The sequence below is a fragment of the Moschus berezovskii genome, chromosome 3, assembly GCF_049115385.1.
Source record: "Moschus berezovskii isolate FMDL1 chromosome 3, NW_MosBer_1.0, whole genome shotgun sequence".
Classification (NCBI taxonomy): domain Eukaryota; kingdom Metazoa; phylum Chordata; class Mammalia; order Artiodactyla; family Moschidae; genus Moschus; species Moschus berezovskii.
Genome location: NC_142462.1, coordinates 40,751,882 through 40,776,450, shown reverse-complemented (window position 1 = coordinate 40,776,450; position 24,569 = coordinate 40,751,882). Strand labels below are relative to the sequence as shown.

Sequence of the window (24,569 nt, the reverse complement as noted above, 5' to 3'; positions counted from 1 at the left end):
AGTGGTCATAATTAACTGTTTATGAAAATATCCTCCATAGATCATGTAGCTCTTAGACAACTGCAAGGATATTTTCAAAATCAGACTACTCTTGGTTAATCAGAGTAGATTCCTGAAGGGAAAACTGACTTGTTATTCACACTCACTCTATGGGTAGCTATTAAATTTAAAAAGATGGAATATAAAAAAATGTATGAAATCATGCCATTTGCAGCAACATGGATGGAACTAGAGATTAATTACTAAATGAAGCCAATCATAAAGAAAAAGACATATCACTGATATATAGAATCTAAAATATGACACAAATGAACTTATCTACGAAACAGAAACAGGCTCAGACATAGAGAACAAACTTGTGGTTGCCAAGGATGAGGGGCAGGAGGAGAAGGAAAGATTAGGAATTTGGGATTAGCAGATGGAACATTCAGAAAACAAAGATCATGGCATCTGGTCCCATCACTTCATGGACTGAGCGACTGAACTGAACTGAACTGAACTGAAGGAGGTTTAGATTTTGTTGGGAGACAACTCTCCATGGTTCTTTGGCATTTCTGCATATCTTATGAATACAACACTGATTTCCCTTTGCTCTAGACTACCTTTTCAAAGGTCTTTATATAGAAAGCGTCCTTTGAAGACGTTATGTCCTTCCAGAGCAAAGGGCAAGCTCACATACAGTCTTGAAAACAGTGTTTCCCTCTGGAGCAATGAATGGGGATGCTAACTGTCCAGCACAATAACAATAATATCTCTCTTTGGAACAAAGGCACAGATGTTTGCTGCCCATTCTAAAAGATTTAGGTTCCCAAGTTCATTATAGGTTCCTTACCTATAATGCAGCCCACCAAGAGTCATCTGTAGGAAGTGAGGCTTTGAAACTGGGATAAATGCTGAGGTTTTGGCTAGTGCTTCTGCTATGACCATTTAAACTGTCCTTTGTCTCTGATCAGAAATTCTATGTCTTCTAAAGTATCCATGAAATCATAGCAGGCTCACTTGTTAGCTTATAACTAGGGTAAATTCTCAGCTCTTGACAATCACTGTACATTCACTGTCCCTTAGCCATAATATCCTCCATAAACTAGCATAATAAGCAAAATCAAATAGCCATTAGTATAAGGAGAATAGGGCTTATTCATTTATTTTTAAATGATCCCCTATATTTATGTACCTAAATTAGGAAATGATTACTAAAACACTCACAATAAATGTAATCTTCGCCACATGCCCTGCCTGCTGAAAATCCTTTGAAATGCAATTTCTTTCATGTTTCATTCTATTTTCAATCTTGCAAAAGTGGCATGTTTTATCTTTTAAGTCAATAGGGAAGAATGTCAATAAAATATGTTTACAAATAATATGTAGGGCTTCATGTTATCTGGATATAGTAATCATTTCAAAGCTGATGAATGTGATACCATCTGATAAGGTAATATCTCAACATTTTATATAACTTTTCTTTTCTCTAAATGAAACAGTTGGAAGGACTGATGTTGAAGCTGAAACTCCAATACTTTAGCCACCTCATGCGAAGAGTTGACTCATTGGAAAAGACCCTAACTGCTGGGAAGGAATGGGGGCAGGAGGAGAAGGGGACGACAGAAGATGAGATGGCTGGATGGCATCACCGACTTGATGGACATGGGTTTGGGTAGACTCCACGAGTTGGTGATGGACAGGGAAGCCTGGCATGCTGTGATTCAAGGAGTCGAAAAGAGTCAGACACGACTGAGTGACTGAACTGTTCTAAAACAAAATATATAAACAAACATTGGATCATTTATTTACCTAAAATTTTTGTTTTTGTAATACTATTAATACATTATCTTTGTACAAATTCAAATATTACAAAACTGTATTACTTCAAAGACAAAAGACACCCATTAATTAAAAGCTCTCAAAATGCAGCTACCATTAGTAGTTTCCCGTTCAAATACTAATATAAATGTACATTTAATACAAATGTGATAGTCTACGTGTTGCTCTCACTTCACTGACCTTGGACCTACTGACATATCAGTACACATAGACATCTCCATCTTTAACAGCTGCAGGATTGCACAGCATCCCACTACTTCAATATATAGAAATTTAACTACTTCCTGATGGTGTTAAAAGTTGCTTCTACTTGGTTAACCACAAAACAATACTGCAGTGATTATTCTTGTATTTACATCTTTCTGTATTTCCGAAAGTATTTCTACCAGATAAATACCCACAGAGATACAGATATGTTGAATGACAGAGTTTGCAAGAATGTTACTGTTAGGATAATATGGTCTCTTACTCATAAACACACAGTATTATCAGGTTAAAATTCTGCTGTTACCTTTGTTGCCAAGGATTTGAGTTTTCCCAGTAGGGACTGTTTATTGGAATACACAACTTCTTCTTCATTATCTTCTCCTTCCATGATAGCACAGCTGTCTGCAGCTGGGAGTTCACACTCTTTTGAGTTCGTAGTCATTACTAATTTGGAATATTTGTACTCCAGTCTAAGTAGTGGTAAATATATAAATAAAGAGGCTGTTTAATATAAATTAATACTTATTTGGGGTGGTCATACACCAGCTATTTGTCTTGGAGGAGTATAGTTGCTTCATCAACAGATTTCCTTCACCCATCACCATAACACTATGTGTCCTCATTAATCTACCATCTATACACCAATCTTTTCCAGAATTTCAGAGAATCAGTACAATATAGTTAATTCTATTACACTTATTTTATATCACTTAAAGTGACCAATTATGACAAACTTTTGAAAAACAAAGAAAATTAGAGGTATGATTCAATTTTCATCATTTACAAATATTTGGGAACTAATTTAATATGCAATTTTCAAAAGTTTAGTCCATAAGATGAGAACTTTAGATATAGGCAAGTGATTTGGTCTTTACTATTTCTTTCACTCACTGCTTTCTATTTCCCGCCTCAGATTATAACTGTCTTTAGATAATACAAAAAAGAACTTTCAAAGCCCCACTGACAGGTAAATCATTTTTAAAAAGCCTAATCATATAATGTATCAATATATAATTGGTCGTTAGACTCAGTACTCAACTTCAGATTCTTGAAGTCCTGGAGTAAATAAAGGTGATACTTGCCTACATGCTTAGTCTGTTTCTTTGCAAATATTTTCCCACAAGAAACTGAAAAAACAATGATGGGGCAAGAAGGCAGCATGATATCATGAAAATAAAATAGACACACAGAGAAAAGTTGCCTTTCGCTCTGAGCTCTGTTCCCATCTACCTGAGTAGCCTGGAGCCTCTGTTCTTTTCTATCTTATAAAAATAGTGAGTCCAATGCAATTATCTCTAATGTTCTCTCGTCTTTCTGTTATCAGAATAACAACCATTCCATTTGCCTTCTTAAAGACCTTTCCCATAACTCTTTCAACTAGGAGAAATTTCTTTTGGCTCTGGGAGAAATTGTTGAGTATGGTGATTAAGCCTAAAATTTTCACAAAAAAAGAGATTCCTCATTCTTATTTGGAGGTTACTTACTTCTGATTCTTTTTCCAGAAGTAGCAAGTTAAAGCCACCAGCAAAACGGCTGTAAAAGCTCCCACGCCTGCTCCCACTTTTAGCCAAAAGTCAACTGTTTCACAGGTTGACAACTTTTTCTCAGGCAAAGAAATTCCTTTAATGCACCACTTAGGCTCATTCCACACATATAAAGTTTCCTTTCAAAACACAAAGAACATAGAAATCAGATATAGGAGGAGGAGGGTCTTGCTAACCCTTTATTGACAGTGGGCACAGAGGATTACTCAGCTTTCATCTAAGCTGAAGCTCCACGAAGAGAGGAAAGAGATATGGAAGAGAGAGAATAAGGAAATGATGAATGAAAATGCAACAAGACAATGAATTGTCAGATTAGAAGGTTTGCCTCATCATAAGGAGGTTGAACAAAACTCCCTGTGGATCTATCATTTGAGCTATTTTTTCAAATACGTGATGAGCCCTGACTTAATCATGTTTTCAAATGAAAGCTTGGGTTGTTTAATATAACTAACTGGGATGGGTTTTACCCACTAATCATGTACCATTTCCCCAAAAAGCCTCTCCCTTGAATAGCAGAAGAGATCCTGGAGCCAGACATACAGGCAGAGCATGACTGGCAGACTCTGGTGACTGGTGTGGGGTAGACATACAGACAGCACCCTCTTCCCCAGGACAAATTAAGGAGCAGGTTATTCTGTGTCATTGCTACTCAGCTGAGGGACTTACTCTCATCCTCCCAAAGTAGACGACAATTTTGCTAGGGCAATGTTTTCAATCAACTAGTAAATAGTAAAATAAAAACAATGGGTCTCAACCAGCAATTGTTTAAATAAACAGATCAAATAAGAGATCAGAGACAAAAATCAGAGTACAGGCATGGTTCCTTATATATTTCAACATATACAATGACCAGTAGCAATTTGCATGATGATTATGTCCAGTGACATTAGATGACATGAGGCATTACATTTTTTACTCAATGTGCCTCCTTAAATTTTCTGGTGAATGATGGTTACTTTATCTACATGCTAACAGAAGCATAACACCATAATGTTTAATTTCACACACTCACACACTTTCACAGTTAGTCCTGAAGTAAATGATGTGGAAGAGAATCCTATTTACTTTGAGGAAAAGTTTCAATGAAGTTTTGGTTGAGAACTTTTTAGAAAGGATATTAGTAATTGAAAAAAATTTAGTATAACACTTCATTAAACTTAGTGTGAATAAATTATTTTTTAAATGGCTCGTATAATTTTTATAAGAAAGGTGAGGAATGAGGAGGAATGAACAAGGTTGAACTGCTGCCTCTCTACATGTAAATAATGACAATAAAGAGATAAATGTTAACTCCAGTCAGTAAACACTGATTTCAACTGAACGGTGTTCCAACAAGAGAAAAAAAAAGGCTGTGAAAGAGTTTATATGGTTGTATCACATAAGCTACACCCAACACAAATGGCAAGCGCTAATGTCCAATGATGGTCTTATAAACGAGCCATTAAAACTTCAGAATTAAAAAGACACATACTTACTTGTAAACTCAGAGATTTTAACTTCTCAATAAGCCCTTCATATTGTTAAGGAAAAATAAAGTCAAGCTACTGACAGAATTTCTAGTCATTCTGTAACTTGATCATTCTGTAAGTTTCTTAGTCATTCTATTAATTACAAAGCTTTATCCATACATTAGGGGCTTCCCTTGTGGCTCAGCTGGTAAAGAATCTGCCTGCCATGCAGGTGACCTGGGTTCGATCCCTGGGTTGGGAAGATCCCCTGGAGAAGGGAAAGGCTACCCACTCCAGTATTCTGGCCTGGAGAATTCCAGGGACTATACAGTCCACGGGGTCACAAAGAGTTGGACACGACTGAGGGAGTTTTACTTTCACTTTCACATCCCTACATTAAGTCATGTCTTTGGCAAACAAGAAAATGGCTGATAAAGCAGCTGAAAAATTTATCCTTGCAGCATGTAAGGATATTTTGTGAACGGGGTAAGATAAATTTTAAAACTTACCTCCCAGTAATAACACACTATCTCTTCAAATCTCTACCACTATATAACATTTAGAAGTAATGCTTAATATGTACTTAGAACCTGGTATGGATTTTTGAGATTCAATTTGATAAGAGCACTTTATCACAAGTCATGCAGCTCTTTTAGTTTATATCAGCTGTATGTGGAGGAATTGTAGTGTGTAAATTTAGCTCCATGTGTGTCTGGATTATACATCTTTATAAAATTAGAAAAACATATTCTCAGTCAATATCAAGTGAAAAACTATAAAAAATGGAGCAGACAATAGAAACACAGTAGAATTATTTAAAAGTTAAAAGAGACACATCTCAATATTTTACAATCTTTTTTTAATATCAAAAAGCTTTGTCATCCAAAGAAATCCATCCTTGTTCACTGACATAATGGAAGACGCAGGGAAAGTTGTCATGTGTATTGAAAACTCACCGAAGAACAGACTTTTCAAAATAAAATATTCAGAGATTGGCAGTAAACATACCCACTTACTACATCAAACCCAATTGTTTGCTATTGCAATGAATACCCTGAAGAAGGACATTTCATTTTTTCTACTTGAAGTTCCTTCTCATTGGGCAAATATTTTCAAATTTGACATCTAAACACAACAGAAAGGCATATTTAACTGATTTTAATATTTCTCAAAATAAATTTGGAACTATAGGGGGAGTTACACAACTCAACACATCAAACACAACAAAGTGTTCCAAAAGGTATTATTCTTAAAGCAAAACCAAACATACAGGATGCTCGGGGCTGGTGTATTGGGATGAACCAGAGGGATGGGATGGGGAGGGACTTGGGAGGGGGGTTCAAGATGGGGAACACACGTACACCTGGGGCAGATTCATGTCAATGTATGGCAAAACCAATGCAATAATGTAAAGTAATTAGCCTCCAATTAAAATAAATAAATTTTAAAAAAAGCATCACCTCACAACTGTTTCAATCATTCTTATAAGATGTTGAACAGAGGTTTTTTAATGAAGATAGTTTGAATGAGATAAAATTAGAGAAATAGTTGCCTCCCCACTGTCTCAACTTATAATCACTACCTTCCAGAAGAGAAATATTAAATATTGAAAAATGTTTGCATAAAAGGACATTTAGCTTCTCAAAACTCCTGAATTAAACTTGGTGGCGAAGAAGGGATCGCATCTTTTATTTTTCATTTACTCTTAAAAAATAATTATAAGGTAGGAAGTTTATCATAATTTTAGAGAAAGATAAAGATTAATTTCCACTGTGAAGCGTAAAAATGTATCATTATTATTATGAGGATTAAAAAGAAACCATTTTTTGTGAGGTTGAAATTTTTATCTTTGACCCACTTCAGTTCAGTTCAGTCGCTCAGTCGTGTCCAACTCTCCGCGACCCCATGAATTACAGCACGCCAGGCCTCCCTGTCCATCACCAACTCCCGGAGTTCACTCAAACTCATGTCCACAGAGTCGGTGATGCCATCCAGCCATCTCATTCTCCGTCGTCCCCTTCTCCTCCTGCCCCCAACCTTTCCCAGCACTTACAAAGGTTATAAAGAAACTGGCTCAGCCTGCCTAAGATATTTGAGCAGTGTTGGCTCTGTGGCTCTGAGCCGGTGTGAGCTATCAACAAGTAAGCACACTAAGTATTTCCTAATTTTTGGTTTAGTGTTATCTATTTGGAGATGTCTCCATTTTGTATTAAAGTATTAATGAAACATATTTTGTACTGTTATGCCTATGCTCTATAAGCATAAAATATTAAATTAAGTATTGTTTCATAAAAACAATTTTATTTTTAGGCATATCTCTATGTTTCTGAGTTTGTGTCTATTTCCTAGGCTTGATGTATCATGCACTTCTTACTACAGGTTCACTGTCATTCAAGAATGGAAAATACCAGTTTAGAGAATAGTTCTCAATGTGTTTTTTTTTTTTCCCCCTTAGGGGTGGAAACTACTGCTTCCAAATATGCTGAGTGTATGGGATTGGGTGGGGGCATTCAGATTTCTTCTCCCACTTGGACCCTCCAACCTGCCAACTACAAGCTCTTTAAGAGTTTCCTGGATAGAACAGCTCCCCTCTCTGATCACTTTACACAGTGAGTACCCTCACATACTCCATGCTGACCTGAAAGTCAGTTCTGTCCCATCTACCTGGTGTGCTGTGCTCTTTGCTGAGTCACTTAGTAGTGTCCTACTCTTGTGACCCCATGGACTATAGCCTGCCAGGCTCCTCTGTCTGTGGGGATTCTCCAGGCAAATATACTGGAATGGGTTTCCATGCCCTCCAATCCCACTGGAATCTCTGATCCTCTGATGTCCATTTTCCAAAAGGGTCCCCACCACTGGTACTGATGAATCCCCTCATCTGCGCTTCTCTAGTGTAATTTCAATGGAATTTAGAGAGGGTGAAGTAGTAAGTTATTTTGAAAGAGGAAAAGTGTGCTTTTATATAGTACTAGTCAAAGCTTGTATAGTGAAGTGGGTGCTCTCAAACATCATATAAGAGCAAACTGATGTAACCAAAGCAATTTATTAATAGTATAATAAGTATCAAGAACCTTAATAATGGCCATATTCTAGCAATAAACTCTAAGGAAAGAATCAAATGTCTAACAAAGATATTCACTATAGAGTTATTTACAAAAAGATGGTTTTCAATTTTTTTCTTAAATTTTCAACAGGGTAATTATCAAATTCCAAACTGAATACATAATAGAATATTTCTCTATAAATAAAAGTCATTTGAAAAAATTAATGACAAGAGAAATATATCAAATGTATAAAGAAAACAAAATAGAATCCTAACTTTACTTTTAAAAAACAAGTAAGTGAATGCAGAGAAAATATAAAGTAGGATCTTGATTAACTTGTGTGTGTGAGTGCACGTAAGATTTACTCTTTATATATGCTTCTTGTGGAGAGTCAGTTTTATCATCCTCATCTTAATTATACCTATAACTGTATTCTATAAGCCATATCTTGAATTTATTATATCATTTCTTTATGATCTTGGTAAATACCCATCGTCTACAACTCCCTTGTATAATTTACTTTCCCAATTCCAGTACACATATTCAGCTACCTCAGCATACAGAAGTATAGGTATCAAACTTGATTTTAGATACATATTAATGTCTCATTAAGTTAACTATAAGCTTTAGCCACACTACTGAATCTAAATGTCTATGACATAAGTGATACTGGACTAAACAGTTATATCTTCAATGCCACAGCTCTGCTTAGACAGTTTGCCCCTTACCTGAAATCCTCTCTTACAGGCACCCTCAATTTCATGGAAGTCATGTTCAGTGCACAGAGGGCAAGCTTCCACACTCTCCCACAGGAAATAGAATGTACATCCATCACAGGTGCCTGCTGGACACTTGCTGAAATAAATCATGGAAAACAACAAAACCAACAGCTTTTGTAACACATTCAATTGAGTCCAGTCAACATTTGAGCACATACTGCATACTGGGAAGCGATATGTAGATGCAGAGGAAACACATGGGAAAAAAAATCTAAAGGAGACAACACAACTAGATACCACTCTGCACCAACCAGGATGGCTAGAATCAAAAAGACAGATAATAAGTTGTGAGGTTGTTGGGCAATTGAAATCTTTACACTCTGCTGATGGGAGTATAAAATGGTGCAACTTTGGAAAAATCTGGCAGTTTCTCACTCAATTAAATAGAATTATCATACGATTCAGGAATTCTACTCTTAGGAAAATACCCAAAAGAAATAAAAATGCTATCTCCACACAAAAACTTGTACATGAATGCTCCTAACAGCATTATTCATAATATCCAAAAGGTGGTAACAATCCAAACATGATGAATGGATGAACAAAACATGGTATACCCATACGATGAATTATTCCGTTCCGTCGCTCAGTCATGTCCGACTCTTTGCGACCCCGTGGACTGTAGCCTACCAGGCTTTGTTACTTAACATTAAAAAGGAATGCAGTACTGATGCATGCCCCTATTTGAATGAACTTCAAAAATATTATGCATAGTGACTGAAGCAAATAAAAATTCCACATTTTTCATGATGTTATCCAGATTTAAGTCCATAATAGGAAGCTCTATAAAACATTTGAAAGTGGATTAGTGATTGCTTAGAGTTAGGAACCACTTACTAGGTTTAAGGAGATAATAGCTCAAGGGTAAGGGGTTTCTTTGTGAAATGATGAAGAGGTTCTAGAACTGGCTAGGCTGATGGCTGCACACATCAGAATATACAATAACCACTGAAGTGTATGTTTTCAATGAGTGAATTGTAATGGTGTATGGAGCATATCTCTATAAAGTTGGTTTTTTTTCTTTATAAAGGAGAAACAGGCACAGGTAAAGACCAAAAAAAAAAAAAAAAGCTCCAAAGAAGTTTATTGGTGAAAGTGATGCCTGAGCCATGTCTAGAATATTCTAGATAGGAGTTAGAATAAAAGGGATGGAAGCAACGGAATTCCTGCCATAGGAATGGAATGGTAGGTGAACTGGAGGAAAAATGCAAGCAGGTCATTGTCATGGGAGCTTGAAGAACAAGGCAGTGACTAAGTACTGGGCATACGGGCACTAGGTGGTAAAGGAGGTTTGCAGTTTCTGTTTAAGGTAATTGCACAGAGGTGAGGTGCTTTAGAGAACAGAAAGACACATAGGTCCATGGTCTGCAGAGGGTAGGGGAAAGACATACAAACAAAATTGCCTCATGTGAAAAAACACCATCAGTCAACACACAGCTCAATGATGCAAATGCTTCTGCAAGCCTGGGTTTCCTCGACAAGAGGCACTCAGTAATGATGAATGAGGCTTGGACCCAGAGCGGGGGTTGCACTGAGCCAACCACCAGGCAGGATCTGCATGCAGACTGAAATCCTACTTTCTGGTGGGTATGCTTTTGAAGTCAACTCATCTCTTTCATTTTAGGGACAGATACACATGGCACAGCTCAAAAATTAACGTGCTGTTACTGGATACAGAATTCTTACTGACTGAAGCAAGAAACTATTCAGAAAGATTCTGATAGGAATGACTGTTTTGTTTATGAATTCATTAAAACCAGGTGAATATAGTTCCCTCAACTTGTGTACTGCACTTCCCTTAAGTTAAGCTGTGTAAATACAAGGCATTGCCCTGAAAATCTCCTTCAGACCTTAGCGTGTGCAAAGTGCAGGTGCCCTGAAACAACTAATAGCAAAACGACAGACACACAATAATACAGAGAATCAAAAACACACCCCTTTTTAAGTTTTCATTTAAAATGCCTTTCTGATGATTCATTATCCAAAACTTCAGTCTGTCAGAAAGGTAAAATTTCATACTATTAGTTAACTAAATATATTCTGAAAAAGTGAAAGTATTACTCAGTCATGCCAACTCTTTTGTGACCCCATGGACTGTAGCGGGCCAGGCTTCTCAGTCCATGGGATTCTCCAGGCAAGAATACTGGAGTAGGTGGCCATTCCCTTCTCCAGGGGATCTTCCTGACCCAGGGATCAAACTGGGTCTCCCACATTGCAGGCAGAATCTTTACCATCTGGGCCACCAGGAAATACATTCTAAGGTACCCTAATATGAACACTGAAACAAATTTACATGCCTGATAACTGATGCATTTTTATATGTCTGTCTTTCCAAAGTGTCTGTGCTGTAGACTAAGTGAACATGGGTGGGATGTAAGAAAAGCAGCGTTCGGTATCACAGGCTTCAGAAACAGAGGCCCAGTGTTGCCACAGCTATGAACAATGGTGAACAGTGACTCTGCGGAAAAATGACTTGACTCTCTAACTTGCTTTAATTTCTCTTTTTGTAAAAAGGGAATAATAAATACATTCAGAATAAAAACTACAGAGAGATATTTTTTAAAAATAGGAAATTACAATAGACGAAAACCATGCCACCTAAAAAGTTATTCCTACCCTCTACCTTCCAGATCAGTAAGAGCAACTTAAAATTGTTCTTTTGAAAAAACTGGGTAACCAATTAGAGAAATTCTTCAAGAACACAATTATTATAGGCATAACAATGATTTACAACTTTCAAAATAATCACAGTTTTCTGATCAGTTAGCAAGAATTACCAAGAGGTTTTCCTGTTCAAATCTTTTCTCCCAGAATTATTTTCTACTTTATCTTTCCAACACAGAAAAACTTTAAAAGGAGGAAAAAATTGTTTCCATTGGGAAAATGGAAGAGTAAGTCTGCTAAAGTTTGAAAAAAGGAACTCAACAAAAGAAAAGGAGAAAATTAATCAAAGTTGCACAAAGCAAGAAAGAAGACTTGGGTTACAGTCCTAACTAGGATTTTCAAATGATTTTGTGTTTTTCCATAAGTGATTCAACCTCCCTCACCACCATGTCATTCCTGTAATTTGTCAAAAGCAGAATGTCTGCCATACTGCATTCACAGGGTCGTTATAAAGGATAAAATGAGAGAAGCGTTTGACAAAGTTTAAAGAACTGCAAAATATAAAAGACTATTAACAATGCACTTCACTTTCTAAAGAACTGGTGGAGCCAAAGAAATATGAAAAAAAAAATCAAGACATTGATATAATTTATAAAGCTGGCATTAAGTGTCAAAATACTACAATGATTCAGTGCATTCCCTTTGCAGGCTTCACTTTTTAAAAGAAAGTCTTAGGTTAAAAGCAGTTTAGTTTAGAATCGATTCTTAAATTCTTTTAACTCAATGAATCATTTGAAATCTGGAGCATCAAAATTTGATTCTTTGTTATGAACCTAATTTTCACAGTTTGAATCAGGCCTTACCTGTGAAAAAACAAGAATATATGAAGCAATAGTAATTTCAATCATGCTTACATACATAAATGCTGTCACTACTTTTCCAACCCTTCTGGAGTTAGTCTCAGGAGACTGGTGAGAAAGGCCACTCGCTAATGTTCCATGAACATTTATCATTTGGTATCAGGGCACTATTGTTGTTGAACTTCTTTCATGTGGGGCATCTGTAGTTTTCTTGGGGTTCCTTGGTCTCAGGGTATACAGACTGGCATCCTCTGTCGGGGCAATGCTCTCTGATCTCCTGCTGTCTCTTTTCAGCTTTGGAATCTCAGGAAGTTCATCCTGTTTCTGCTAAGGATGCCTTGTCATAGGCCAGAAACTCTTATGTAGGGTCCATAAAATTCACTGCATTTTGCTCCAACTCCATCTGCCTTAAGGCTGAAGAGTATCAATAATTTATGATGGAGTTTAAACACAAGATATTTTGACCTAGAAGTCTAGATCTAGAAGATCTAGAGATACAAAATTTTACTGGTCTCCTGCAAATACCTCTCTTTCTAAAGCTCCTACCTTGGGTTAACTACCAAAAGTCAGCATCTGTTGAAGATCTGGACAAACTAAATTTACTGACACTCCCTAGTCCCTTTTATCTATAGATTCTGTATTTTCTGCAGTGAAGTGAGATCATTCAGTCACATCCGATTCTGCGACCCCATGGACTGTAGCCTACCAGGCTCCACTGTCCATGAGACTTTCTAGGCAAGAGTACTGGAGTGGGTTGCCATTTCCTTCTCCAGGGGATCTTCCCTACCCAGGGTTCGAATCCAGGTCTCCAGCATTGCAGGCAGACGCTTTACTGTAAAATGTGTCAAGTTTTATCATCTTTATTTCAAACTTGATCACAAAACTTGATGACTGTTTCATGATATTTTACACTATATCTTAAGATTATACATTAGTGTTTGAAGTGCATACTTTTAACAATTTTCTATTAGAATTTTTTCCCAAGTAGGATAAATTAATTTGTGAATGAAGAAAAATGTAGGGAAACTGATACATGGTAGATTCTAGCCTCAATCTTGATATTCAGTATTTTAGGATACATCTAGATGTTGGTTACTTTTCATAAACTTTTCTTATTGATGCATAGTCAATTTCAGTTCAGTTCAGTCTCTAAGTCATGTCTAGCTCCTTGCAACCCCATGGACTGTAGTACACAGGCTTCCCTATCCATTACCAACTCCTGGAGTTTGCTCAAACTCATGTCCTACGAGCCAGTAATGCCATCCAACCATCTCATCCTCTGTCGTCCCCTTCTCCTCTAGCCTTCAATCTTTCCCAGTATCAAAGTCTCTTCCAATAAGTCAGTTCTTCACATCAGGTGGCCAAAGTACTGGAGTTTCAGCTTCAGCATCAGTCCTTCCAATGAATATTCAAGACTGATTTCCTTTAGGATTGACAGCTTTGATCTCCTTGCAGTCCAGCGGACTCTCAAGAGTCTTCTCCACCACCACAATTCAATAGAATCAATTCTTCAGTGCTCAGTTTTCTTTATAGTCCAACTCTCACACCCATACATGACTACTGGAAAAACCATAGCTTTGACTAGATGGACCTTTGTCGTCAAAGTAATGTCTCTGTTTTTTAATGTCGTCTAGGTTCATCATAGCTTTTCTTCCAAGGAGCAAGCATCTTTTAATTTCATGGCTGCATTCACCATTTGCAGTGATTTTGGAGCCCAAGAAAATAAATTCTGTCACTGTTTTCACATCTATTTGCCAAGAAGTGATGGGACCGGATGCCATGATCTTCATTTTTTGAATGTTCAGTTTTAAGCCAGGTTTTTTCACTCTCCTCTTGCTCAAACTCAAACAGTCAATTTACAATATTATTAGCTTCAGATATACAACACAGTAATTCAATATTGTTATAGATTATACTCCATTTAATGTTATTATTAAATATTGGCTATATTCCCTGTGCTGCACAATATATCCTTATAGCTTTTTACTTTATACATGGTAGCTTGTATCTTTTAATCCCTCTACCCCATCTTGCCCCTCCCCACTTCAGTTTTTCCACTTGTAACCATTAGTTTGTTCCCTATAATCTGTCTTTTTTTGTTACTATCACTAGTTTTATTTTTAAATTCCTCATTTAAGTGATGTCATACATTATTTGACTTTCTCTGACTTATTTCACTAAACATAATACTCTCCAGGTTCACCAACATTGTTGCAAATGGCAAGATTTAATTCTTTTTAATGGCTGAATATTATTCCATTTTGTTATACATATGTAGGTATGTATGTGTGTGTATATATACATATATTACACATGAATATATGTGTACACACACCACAATATATAGCACATTTCCTTTACCCATTCATTCGTTGATATTTAGGTTACTTACCATATCTTAGCTATTGTACATAATACTGCTATAAAACATTAGGGTGTGTATACCTTTCCAAGCTAGTGCTTCTGTTTTCTTTGGATATATACCCAGGAGTAGAATAGCTGGATCATTTTAGTTTTTTAAAGAACTTTCATACTGTTTTTCACAGTTGTTGTTCAGTTGCTCAGTTGTGTCTGGCTGTTCATGACCCCATGATCTGCAGCATGCCAGACTTCTCTGTCCTTCATTATCCCCCAGAGTTTGCTCAGATTCAAGTCCATTGAAAAGGTGGTGCTCCCCAACCATCTCATCCTCTGTCATCCCATTCTCTCTACTGCCTTCAATCTTTCCCAGCCCCAGGGTCTTTTCCAACGAGTTGGCTCTTGGCTTCACTTGGCCAAAGTACTGGAGCTTCAGCTTCAGTCTCAGTCCTTCCAAGGAATATTCAGGGTTGATTTCCTTTAGGACTAACAGGTTTGATTTCCGTGCAGTCCATGGGACTCTCAAGAGTCTTCTCCAGCACCACAGTTTGAAAGCATCAATTCTTCAGTCTTCTTTATGGTCCAATTCTCACATCCATATATGACTACTGGAAAACCACAGCCTTGACTACACAGACCTTTGTCAGCAAAGTGACGTCTCTGCTTTTTAATACACCACCCAAATTTGTCATAGCTCTTCTCCCATGGAGTGTTTTTTAATTTCATGACTGCAGTCACCATCTGCAGTGATTTTGGAGCCCAAGAAAATAAGTCTCTCACTGTTTCCATGTTTCCCCATCTATCTGTCATAAAGTGATGGGACCGGATGCATGACCTTCAGTTTTTGAATGTTGAATTTTAAGTCATCTTTTTCACTCTCCTGTTTCACCTTCATCAAGAGGCTCTTTAGTTCCTCTTCGCTTTCTGCCATAAGGGTGGTGTCATCTGCATATTTGAGGTTATTAACATTTCTCCTGGCAATCTTGATTACAGCTTGTGCTTCTTCCAGTCCAGCATTATGCATAATGCTCTCTGCATAGAAGTTAAATAAGCCTAGCTTGAAGGATTTTGAGCATTACCTTGCTAGCATGTGAGATGAGTGCAATTGTGCAGTAGTTTGGACATTCTTTGGCATTGCCCTTCTTTGGGATTTCAATGAAAACTGACCTTTTCTGGTCCTGTAGCTACTGCTGAGCTTTCCAAATTTGCTGGCATATTTATGCAGCATTGTATCAGCATCATCTTTCAGGATTTGAAATAGCTCCCCTGGAATTCTATTGCCTCCACTAGCTTTAGTAATGCTTCCTTAGGCCCACTTGACTTCACCCTCCAGGATGTCTGGCTCTAGTTAGCTGCACTAATTTACATTTCCACCAACAGTGTACTAGAGTTTCCTTTTCTCCATTCTTGCCAACATTTGTTATTTGTGACTTTTTTGGATGGTGGCAATTCTGACTGGTGTTGAGGTGATATTCATTGTGGTTTTGATTTGCATTTCTCAAATAATTAGCAATGTGGAGCATCTTTCCCTGTGCCTTTTGGCCATGTGTATGTCTTCTCTGGGAAAAAAAATGTGTATGCAGGTCTTCTGTCAATTTTTAAATTGTGGTTTTTTTTTTTTCCTTAATATTGCATTTGTCAACTACAAATCGGCACTTGCCATGGGTGCTTGCCATCTACCTCTACAACGATTAAACCATGTGCTTCTGCTGCTGATCTTCAACACCCCCAAAGGAGTTCAGGGTGAGGAGCAGAAATGAGGCACTCTGTGCTCTGGGAAAACTGGCAAGACAGGTCTTCACACAGCTAGATATTCTCAGGAGCTGATTTTATGAGGCCAATTCTTGCATCTCTTCATATCTAGAAAAGTACTAAAATCCTTCATGGTGTCACTAGTCCTCATGACAAGTGAAGGGTTCATAAGACTAGTAGGAAACTTCTGGAAAAATATGGGCTTGACTGCATGTATTTCTCCCTTCACCAAAAATCACATATATACTGACCTTTCCCCCTGCCTCTTTGGAGCAGTTTCTCACAGCTATCTGAGGTGCTGTCTCCCAGGTTGCAATCCTCATTGTGGCCCAAATAAAACTTAACTCTCAACTCTCACATTGTACATTTTTTAAAGTCAACAAATTGTATGAGCTGTCTATATATTTTGGGTACTAACCCCTTCTTGGGCATATCATTGGGAAACATTTTCAATCAGTAGGCTATTTTTCATTTTGTTGATGGTTTCCTTGACTGTCAGACCCCAAGGCTGGAGTGTTTACTACACAGCTGAAACCACTCACTCCTCAGGGGGGCCTCCCAGCTTCTGATGTCTCCCTCCTCTCCTGTGTCCCTTCTGAGGGGCACAGGTCCCATATTGATCACGTCTCCTCTCTTCCTACTTGACTCCACGTGACTCTTTCTGTCACTCCCTGGGTGCACACAAGTCTTTCTGCCAGTCTCCAGTTTGTTTTCAGTGAGAACCACTCCACATGCACATGTATTTTTGACATGTTCATGGGGAGAAGTGAGCTCTGCGTTGTCCTACTCTACCGTTTCATCTCTTCGTGCTTCTATTTCTTGATCATAACTGGTTTCACTTGTTTTCACTGTGATCACAGTCCTTTCATATGCCTCCTTACTTTTTAATGTTCTAAGAACATGTTTAATTTTAATTGAGTTCTATTGCCTTTTTAACCTATATATGAATTTATATATTATCTATCCATAAAGGGTGCAGAGAACAGAAATAAACAATGAACTCGTTTAAACAATAGTTATTCTCTGGCTCTTAATAAATTAAAATGAACAGATAACTGTTTCAGCTTTAACAGTCCTTCCCCAACTACCAACAAAAGCATTACACTAGCAGCCAATAGATTCAATGACTTTGATACAGAGATTTTAATTAGAGCCTGTGGAAGAAATCCCTGGTGTGCTCAACCTCTGAAAACTCTCAGCACAGAACTGTGAAGCATCCCTTTTGTGAGAGACAATCTTCTCAGAAGCTAACTTAGAAAGAAAATGAATTTGGGTTTTGAAGGAGGTTTTCACAAAATGAGTTTGGACTTATCAACTACCCAAGCAGTTAAATGTGGTTAAAAGTTGTAAGAGAGAAAGGAGGAGGATTTTCATCTAACTCAGAACAGTAACAAAGACAACCTTTTTTGAGAAAAGATGAGTCATTAAAAAGAAGGCACCAATAACTTGCAGATCAGTTGAGTTCCCAGATAAATGTGCTATTTCCCTCTGTTTAGTGTGTTTATTTGCAAATCTCTGCCTATGAAGGATGGGAGGAAATGACAAGATAAAAGCATGATGGCATAAAAAGAACAGAATCAGGAAATCATCCCATCGTGACTGTGCTGCTCTATAGCTATGCGTACAACCAGGGTCCTCAGTGTTTCCTACAGTGTTGAGTAAATGGGTTTGATGGGAGGATCCCGAATGTGCAATGACATCTCCATTACCAGAGTAAAAACGGTTCCCTCTGCTTGTTTTCCAAAAGGGTTTTAAAAAAAACTTTCAAACCTTTTTAAATCTTTCCAGATAAAACTAACAGCAATTTCTCGTGTTTTTGAAAAAGTACCCTGGACACAGTGCTTAGGTCTAAACGTTTCTTAATGAAAGGAGAATCTTCAATTCCTCTAACCACATAGGATCATGATTAGGGGTTTGAGAAGCCTTTTAGGTAGAAACTGGAGAGGCATCTATTTAGGGATATTAGTGGTCAACTGTGTTAGCAATTTATTCTTTGGCCAAGGTACAAACTGCACTAGATAATCTCAAAAGTCCACTCCAGCTCTCTGATTTCATCTGCCATAGACATCATGCTGTTAAGTTTTCATTGAAAATGTCTCACATCCTCCAGACACTTTGTGGAATTAGAAACCAACTGCATTTGCCAGACCAAACAGACAGGCTGGAGTTTCCAACTGAAGGTTCGTGGGCGGTCCAGGATGTTTGCTGCTCCTTCCACGCTGCATGAGAAATCCACAGAGAACACACAGTTCTGCTTTTCTCTTGCACCTTTCGCTTTCTGTGAAGACATTCTCATTTTTTTTCCCCAGGGCTGGGGATCTTGTGACATTTTCTCTGGTCACCAAGACACAGAACCCCAGTCAACATCACTACTGCTAAAGTCGCCTTTGCCTGGTTTGCAAGGTTCTTGGCAGAGAGAGAATTCCAAGGTCTCCCCATAGTGACTTCTTGTAAGGATATGAGATTTCACAGGGCAATTACCTGGTTAGCACCTTTCTTTCTCTCCTGGAGAATTTAAAGCTCAAAAAAGGAAAATGCAAATTAAATCCTCTTCGAAAGTAGCCTAAGTAAATTTGGCTCTGTTAACATTTCTTTACTGGAAATGTTGGAAAAGTTGGAAATCTTTAGTCAAACCTACAACTAAAAAAATATTCTGATTATTTCCGTACAAGCTTCCATTTCTCATGTTCTGATCGTAGAGCGCCCCCTTGTGCCCTCACGGGAAATTCAAGATTCAAGAAAGAAAGAAAAATCAGCACAGGTGGCTCATAGTTGGTAAAGAATCCACCTGCAATGCAGAAGACCCTGGTTCGATTCCTGGGTCGGGAAAATCCGCTGGAGAAGGGATAGTCTACCCACTACAGTACTCTTGGGCTTCCCTGGTGGCTCAGCTGGTAAAGAATCTGCCTGCAATGCAGGAGACCTGGGTTTGATCCCTGGGTTGGGAAGAGCCCCAGGAGAAGGGAAAGGCTACCCACTCCAGTATTCTGGCCTGGAGAATTCCATGGACTATTCCATAGGATCTCAAAGAGTTGGACATGACTGAGCGACTTTCACTTTCACTTTTCATTTTGAGCACATTTAGGTTGTGAGGTTCAAGCAGTTACTTAGAGCAGCAGTCCTCAAACTACAGGATGCATCATAATTAAACAGAGTTTTATCAAAATATGAAAGAATCCACCCTGTGGACCACAATCTTTTAATTTAGCTTTTCAGAAAATTAAAATTCAAAACAAAATGTGAGAATTTGTCTCAGAAAAAAAAAAAATTCCAAAATGGGTGTTAAGACCAATGGTTCTCAAATTTTAACATGTCAGAACTGCCTTGTGGTTTTATAAATATTCCAGTGCTTAACATTTGGAGATTCTTTCAATTTCAGTGAAGGCCTAAAAATCAGTTTTACAATAGACACTCCAAGGTATTCTGCTGCATCTGATCTTGGGAAATCCTTGCAAAGATAGTCAAGTAGAAAAAACTGCCTGAGGTCAAAGGAAAAACTTAACTTTTCTTCTTCTCACAAGGAAAAAGCTAGTATCTAGATGCCGTCATTTAACATCATGAGACTATCATTTTCTCATTATATGAAAACATCAGTACCCACCTTGGGGGAGTTAGAGTGGCACATTTTCTAAAGGACAGCATTTGACTTCAGTAGTATGACACCACCCTTATGGCAAAAAGTGAACAGGAACTAAAAAGCCTCTTGATGAAAGTGAAAGAGGAGAGTGAAAAGGTTGGCTTGAAGCTCAACATTCAGAAAACAGAGATCATGGCATCTGGTCCCATCACTTCATGGGAAATTGGGGAAACAGTGGAAGCAGTGTCAGACTTTATTTTTGGGGGTTCCAAAATCACTGCAGATGCTGATTGCAGCCAGGAAATTAAAAGACGCTTACTCCTTGGAAGAAAAGTTACGACCAACCTAGATAGCATATTAAAAAGCAGAGACATTACTTTGCCAACCAAGGTCCGTCTAGTCAAGGCTATGGTTTTTCCTGTGGTCATGTATGGATGTGAGAGTTGGACTGTGAAGAAAGCTGATAGCCGAAGAATTGATGCTTTTGAACTGTGGTGCTGGAGAAGACTCTTGAGAGTCCCTTGGACTGCAAGGAGATCCAACCAGTCCATTCTAAAGGAGATCAATCCTGGGTGTTCATCGGAAGGACTGATGCTAAAGCTGAAACTCCAATACTTTGGCCACCTCATGCAACAAGTTGACTCACTGGAGAAGAGTCTGATGCTGGGAGGGATTGGGGGCAGGAGGAGATGGGGACGACAGAATGAGATGGCTGGGTGGCATCACCGACTCGATGGACATGAGTTTGAGTGAATTCCGGGAGCTGGTGATGGACAGGGAGGCCTGGCGTGCTGTGATTCATGGGGTCACAAAGAGTCGGACACAACTGAGCGACTGAACTGAACTGAGTATTATCTGCTTAAGTCAAAGAGGTCCTGAAGGAAGCTTCAGAAGTCCTTCATGTGGGCTCCCAGAGGCTAGACCAAGAGAACTGAGCTGATAGGTCCAAAAAAGGACCTCAGAAGTGCTCTAGTAAACAAAACAAGTGTCTGAACTCAAAGCAATATGGTGAGATATCAGAGCATAGTGAACAAATCTCTGGATACACCTTCTCACAAAGAAAGTGTGCTCTGCTGTCCCAACTCCACCTTGGATGCTGGCCCAGGGATCCTCTACCACATGATGCCCTTGAGCTCCAGGCTCCCTCTATTTCTTTCGCTTTTATTATGTTCTGTGCTTATCATATTCATATCTCACCTTGAACAGGTGAAGAGAAAAATTAATGCATCTATGAGATCCAGGGAAACAGAGCTGGTAAGAGGTGAATGCTGGTGTGCCTTTACGCCCAGAAATGAGCTCAAAATACTATACTATCACTGAAATTATTTTTAAGATGCCCAAGTAACTGAATCAATGCTTCAACCACTGATTTCCAATCCTGATGTAATATAAGCAGGATTTATTAAAATGTCATAAATATTACAGTGAAAGTAACAAAAACAAAATTAAGTCAATAACTTTTTAAAATATACATTTTTTGCTAGCTTGATGGAGAAAAATCTGCAAATAAAATTATAATCCAAAGGTACCTTAACCCTAAAAAGATTGGAAATAAATAGTCTACATAGTAGATAATTAATAACTATACAAAATAAAAATCAGGAGACACTATGAAAGCATTTTATAAGTTTACAATTTTAAATTCATGAAATTGCTTAGTTTCTCTTACTGTTCCCAACCAAAGTGGCTGTATAATCAGATCTAGACTGTGGATAGCTAATGCCTCAATGCCAATCAGTTAAAGGAACGATGCCATGTATTCTACAGGTCAGACTCTAACTTGGTGATTTCTCCACCAGTGATTAGAGAACTCAAGAACAAGAAACTCATCTAACCTGACCTTCATCCCTTATAGAGAAAGTCACTATGACAAAGAGGTTAGATTGCTTAATCTAGGTCACCTAGATAGTTCATTGCTGATAAAGAACTATAATACAGGGAAAGTCCTAATCCCGCTCTTAAGAAAACTGACACTAGATAGTAAGACTCAATCAAAAGATACAAACAATATAGTTATATATTATTTAAATAATTTTCAAGATAATTAGGCAAACAAGACGAGAATCTGTCATAGAGGAAACTGAAAGTGCTGAGACTGGCAAGGACCTACCTATACCTCTTAACAGGCAAGCAGCACATCTGGAAAACAAAAATCTACAGATTCTTTGTTCCCTTTCTGCTTTATACCCATAGAGAATGTGTTTTAAAATAGCAAGGTTCTGGAGAGTTTTGCCTCCTGATAAATACATACATGGCGGAATCATATTGAAATAAGACTACCTGGGGACAGAAATGGCTCCCGCTCCTGGTTTAGCAGGATTACACCTCATTTTCACAGCAGTTGATCGGCCATTAACACAAGAGGTTGTAGTTGTAGAAGACCTATTAGAAGGCAAAGGTCACTTCACAAAACAAGTATGACACAGACTTCAAAAACAAAAACGTCCTGTGTATAATTGCTCCTATGCTCTATGAATAAATGAAAAAAAATGTATCAAAGTTCACCAGTTCAGAACTTTAATACAGACTGAGTTCATTTACTCTCACTGCCTATGAAAAGCTGACTGCTCCGCAGGTAAAGTGATATGCTATCATCAAAGGATTAATAGAGCTATTGCAATTATAATCAAAATTATAATCAAAAGAATTTTTTAAGGTTTTAGAGGTAATAGTGACTTAGGCTGATGTTTTGATGTGTGAATTACAAATAATTACTGCCTAGACAATGAATAGTCTCTTTATTGCCTTATTTAAAAGATTATATATACAAGAAAATTACATAATGCTTTCTAAATATTCCATGTTTACTATTTTTTACTAAGTCTTTCATTTAAGAACCAACTACTGATTATCTATTCAAAATAAGCTACTATGTTAGAAACCCTGAAGTGATGTCCTTATGATTAAGAAAACAATCAAAAGAAGCAGCATGTTCACTTACTTATAAAAGAAATGCACATCTGGTATTTGGCTTGGTGAAACTGGGAACATATCTTCTTTTATATTAATATTTTGCAATGTGGTTTCAACTGTTACTCCTAGATGACAATAAAAAAGAAACTATTAAGCAATATGGGAAATTAGGTTGACTTAGTCTCTATATCTAAAGAGAAAACAGCTTTACTTTAAGGCTGTCATTTTAACTAGAAATATCATATAAAATTAATGTATTATTGGAAGAATAATAAACCTTACAAGGTTTCCAGAATAAAAAATACTCTACTCCTTAACTTTGCACTTTTGTTTAAGTCACTTTACTTCCCTGATCCTTATGTCCTGAATTTGTAAAATGCATGCAATAATTTAGGTGGTCTGCATAGTCCCTTCTAGTTTTAACATTTCAACAATCTATTATTATAACTCTCAGCCTTTTGTGAGTTGTGTCGAATGAGCTGGGTTACTTTGCTAATGTAGCTTTTCATCCATTCATATTCATTATAAACACATTTGACAAAATAAAATTTTGTGTGCCCTAAATATTTCCAGAAAGTAACTTCAATTTTTTTTTATCTAAAAGCAAAGCATTCCCCACCCATCAACCCCATGCAAAATGATAGCAGAGTCAAAATGCAAGCAATAACAGCAACCTCTGTTCTAAGAGTTCTGATGCTGACCACAAGCTCAGTAACTGTCCTTGGTGCTGAAAATTATAGCAACTGTCCTTGGTGCTAAATTCTTCTGGAGTCTATAAGTGGTACTGGAGTGGGTTGCCATTTCCTTCTCCAGGGGATCTTTACAAACCAGGAATCAAACCCAGGTCTCCCATGTTGCAGGCAGACGCTTTACCATCTGAGCCACCAGGGAAGTCCACAGTCTATAACAATGGTTCTCAAATCTAGCTGCAGATTAGAATCATCTAAGAAGCTCTTTAAATTGTTAGATTATCATATGCATTGTTAGATCCCTAATCCCTACTCCAGATATTTTAATAAACTTGATCCTTAAGAATAACTAGTTAGGGACTTGAATTATTTTTAAAACTTCCAATCAGTCCATTCTAAAGGAGATTAGTCCTGGGTGTTCATTGGAAGGACTGATGCTAAAGCTGAAACTCCAATACTTTGGCCACCTCATACGAAGAGTTGACTCATTGGAAAAGACTCTGATGCGGGGAGGGATTGGGTGCAGGAGGAGAAGGGGACGACAGAGGATGAGATGGCTGGATGGCATCACCGACTCGATGGACATGAGTTTGACTGAACTCCGGGAGTTGGTGATGGACAGGGAGGCCTGGCATGCTGCGATTCATGGGGTCACAAAGAGTCGGACATGACTGAGTGACTGAACTGAACTGAATACTTTCCAGACCAGAGATAGAAAGGGCAGAGGAAGAATAAAATTTAGCACACGCACTCTTGCTGTTTGTCACCAGATTTCCTCTGGTATGAGAAAAGATGATGAAAACTGGTGACAGATATTATGATTTAGGTCTATTTTGTGTTTGTTTACTCTTCTTCTTTTGCTCACAGTTTTGGAGGTTATTATTATTTTGCCTCATAAATTCCTAGAAAATCTGATGAAAGGCACAGTTTGCCAGAGAACAACATGTCATATGAATTAATACATAAGTCTGGA

General features: G+C 37.8%; 1 protein-coding gene across 7 annotated transcripts in view; it reads right to left on the bottom strand.

Moving 5' to 3' along the window:
• Nucleotides 1–24,569, bottom strand: part of ELAPOR2 (endosome-lysosome associated apoptosis and autophagy regulator family member 2) — a 233,610-nt gene that overhangs the window by 7,468 nt on the left and 201,573 nt on the right. For 6 of the 7 annotated variants that reach the window (XR_016036919.1, XR_016036918.1, XR_016036917.1 and 3 more), the window contains 6 exons: nucleotides 22,936–23,032; nucleotides 22,275–22,376; nucleotides 8,793–8,919; nucleotides 3,513–3,691; nucleotides 2,333–2,498; nucleotides 833–1,749 (listed from right to left, as the gene is read on the bottom strand). Coding sequence is in view for 1 of the 7 variants with exons in the window: in XM_055420627.2 (XP_055276602.2) it covers nucleotides 2,333–2,498; nucleotides 3,513–3,691; nucleotides 8,793–8,919; nucleotides 22,275–22,376; nucleotides 22,936–23,032 (671 nt within the window). In the remaining 6 variants the exon portion in view is untranslated. The remainder of the gene's footprint in view (nucleotides 1–832; nucleotides 1,750–2,332; nucleotides 2,499–3,512; nucleotides 3,692–8,792; nucleotides 8,920–22,274; nucleotides 22,377–22,935; nucleotides 23,033–24,569) is intronic. The other variant, XM_055420627.2, reaches the window with a different exon arrangement.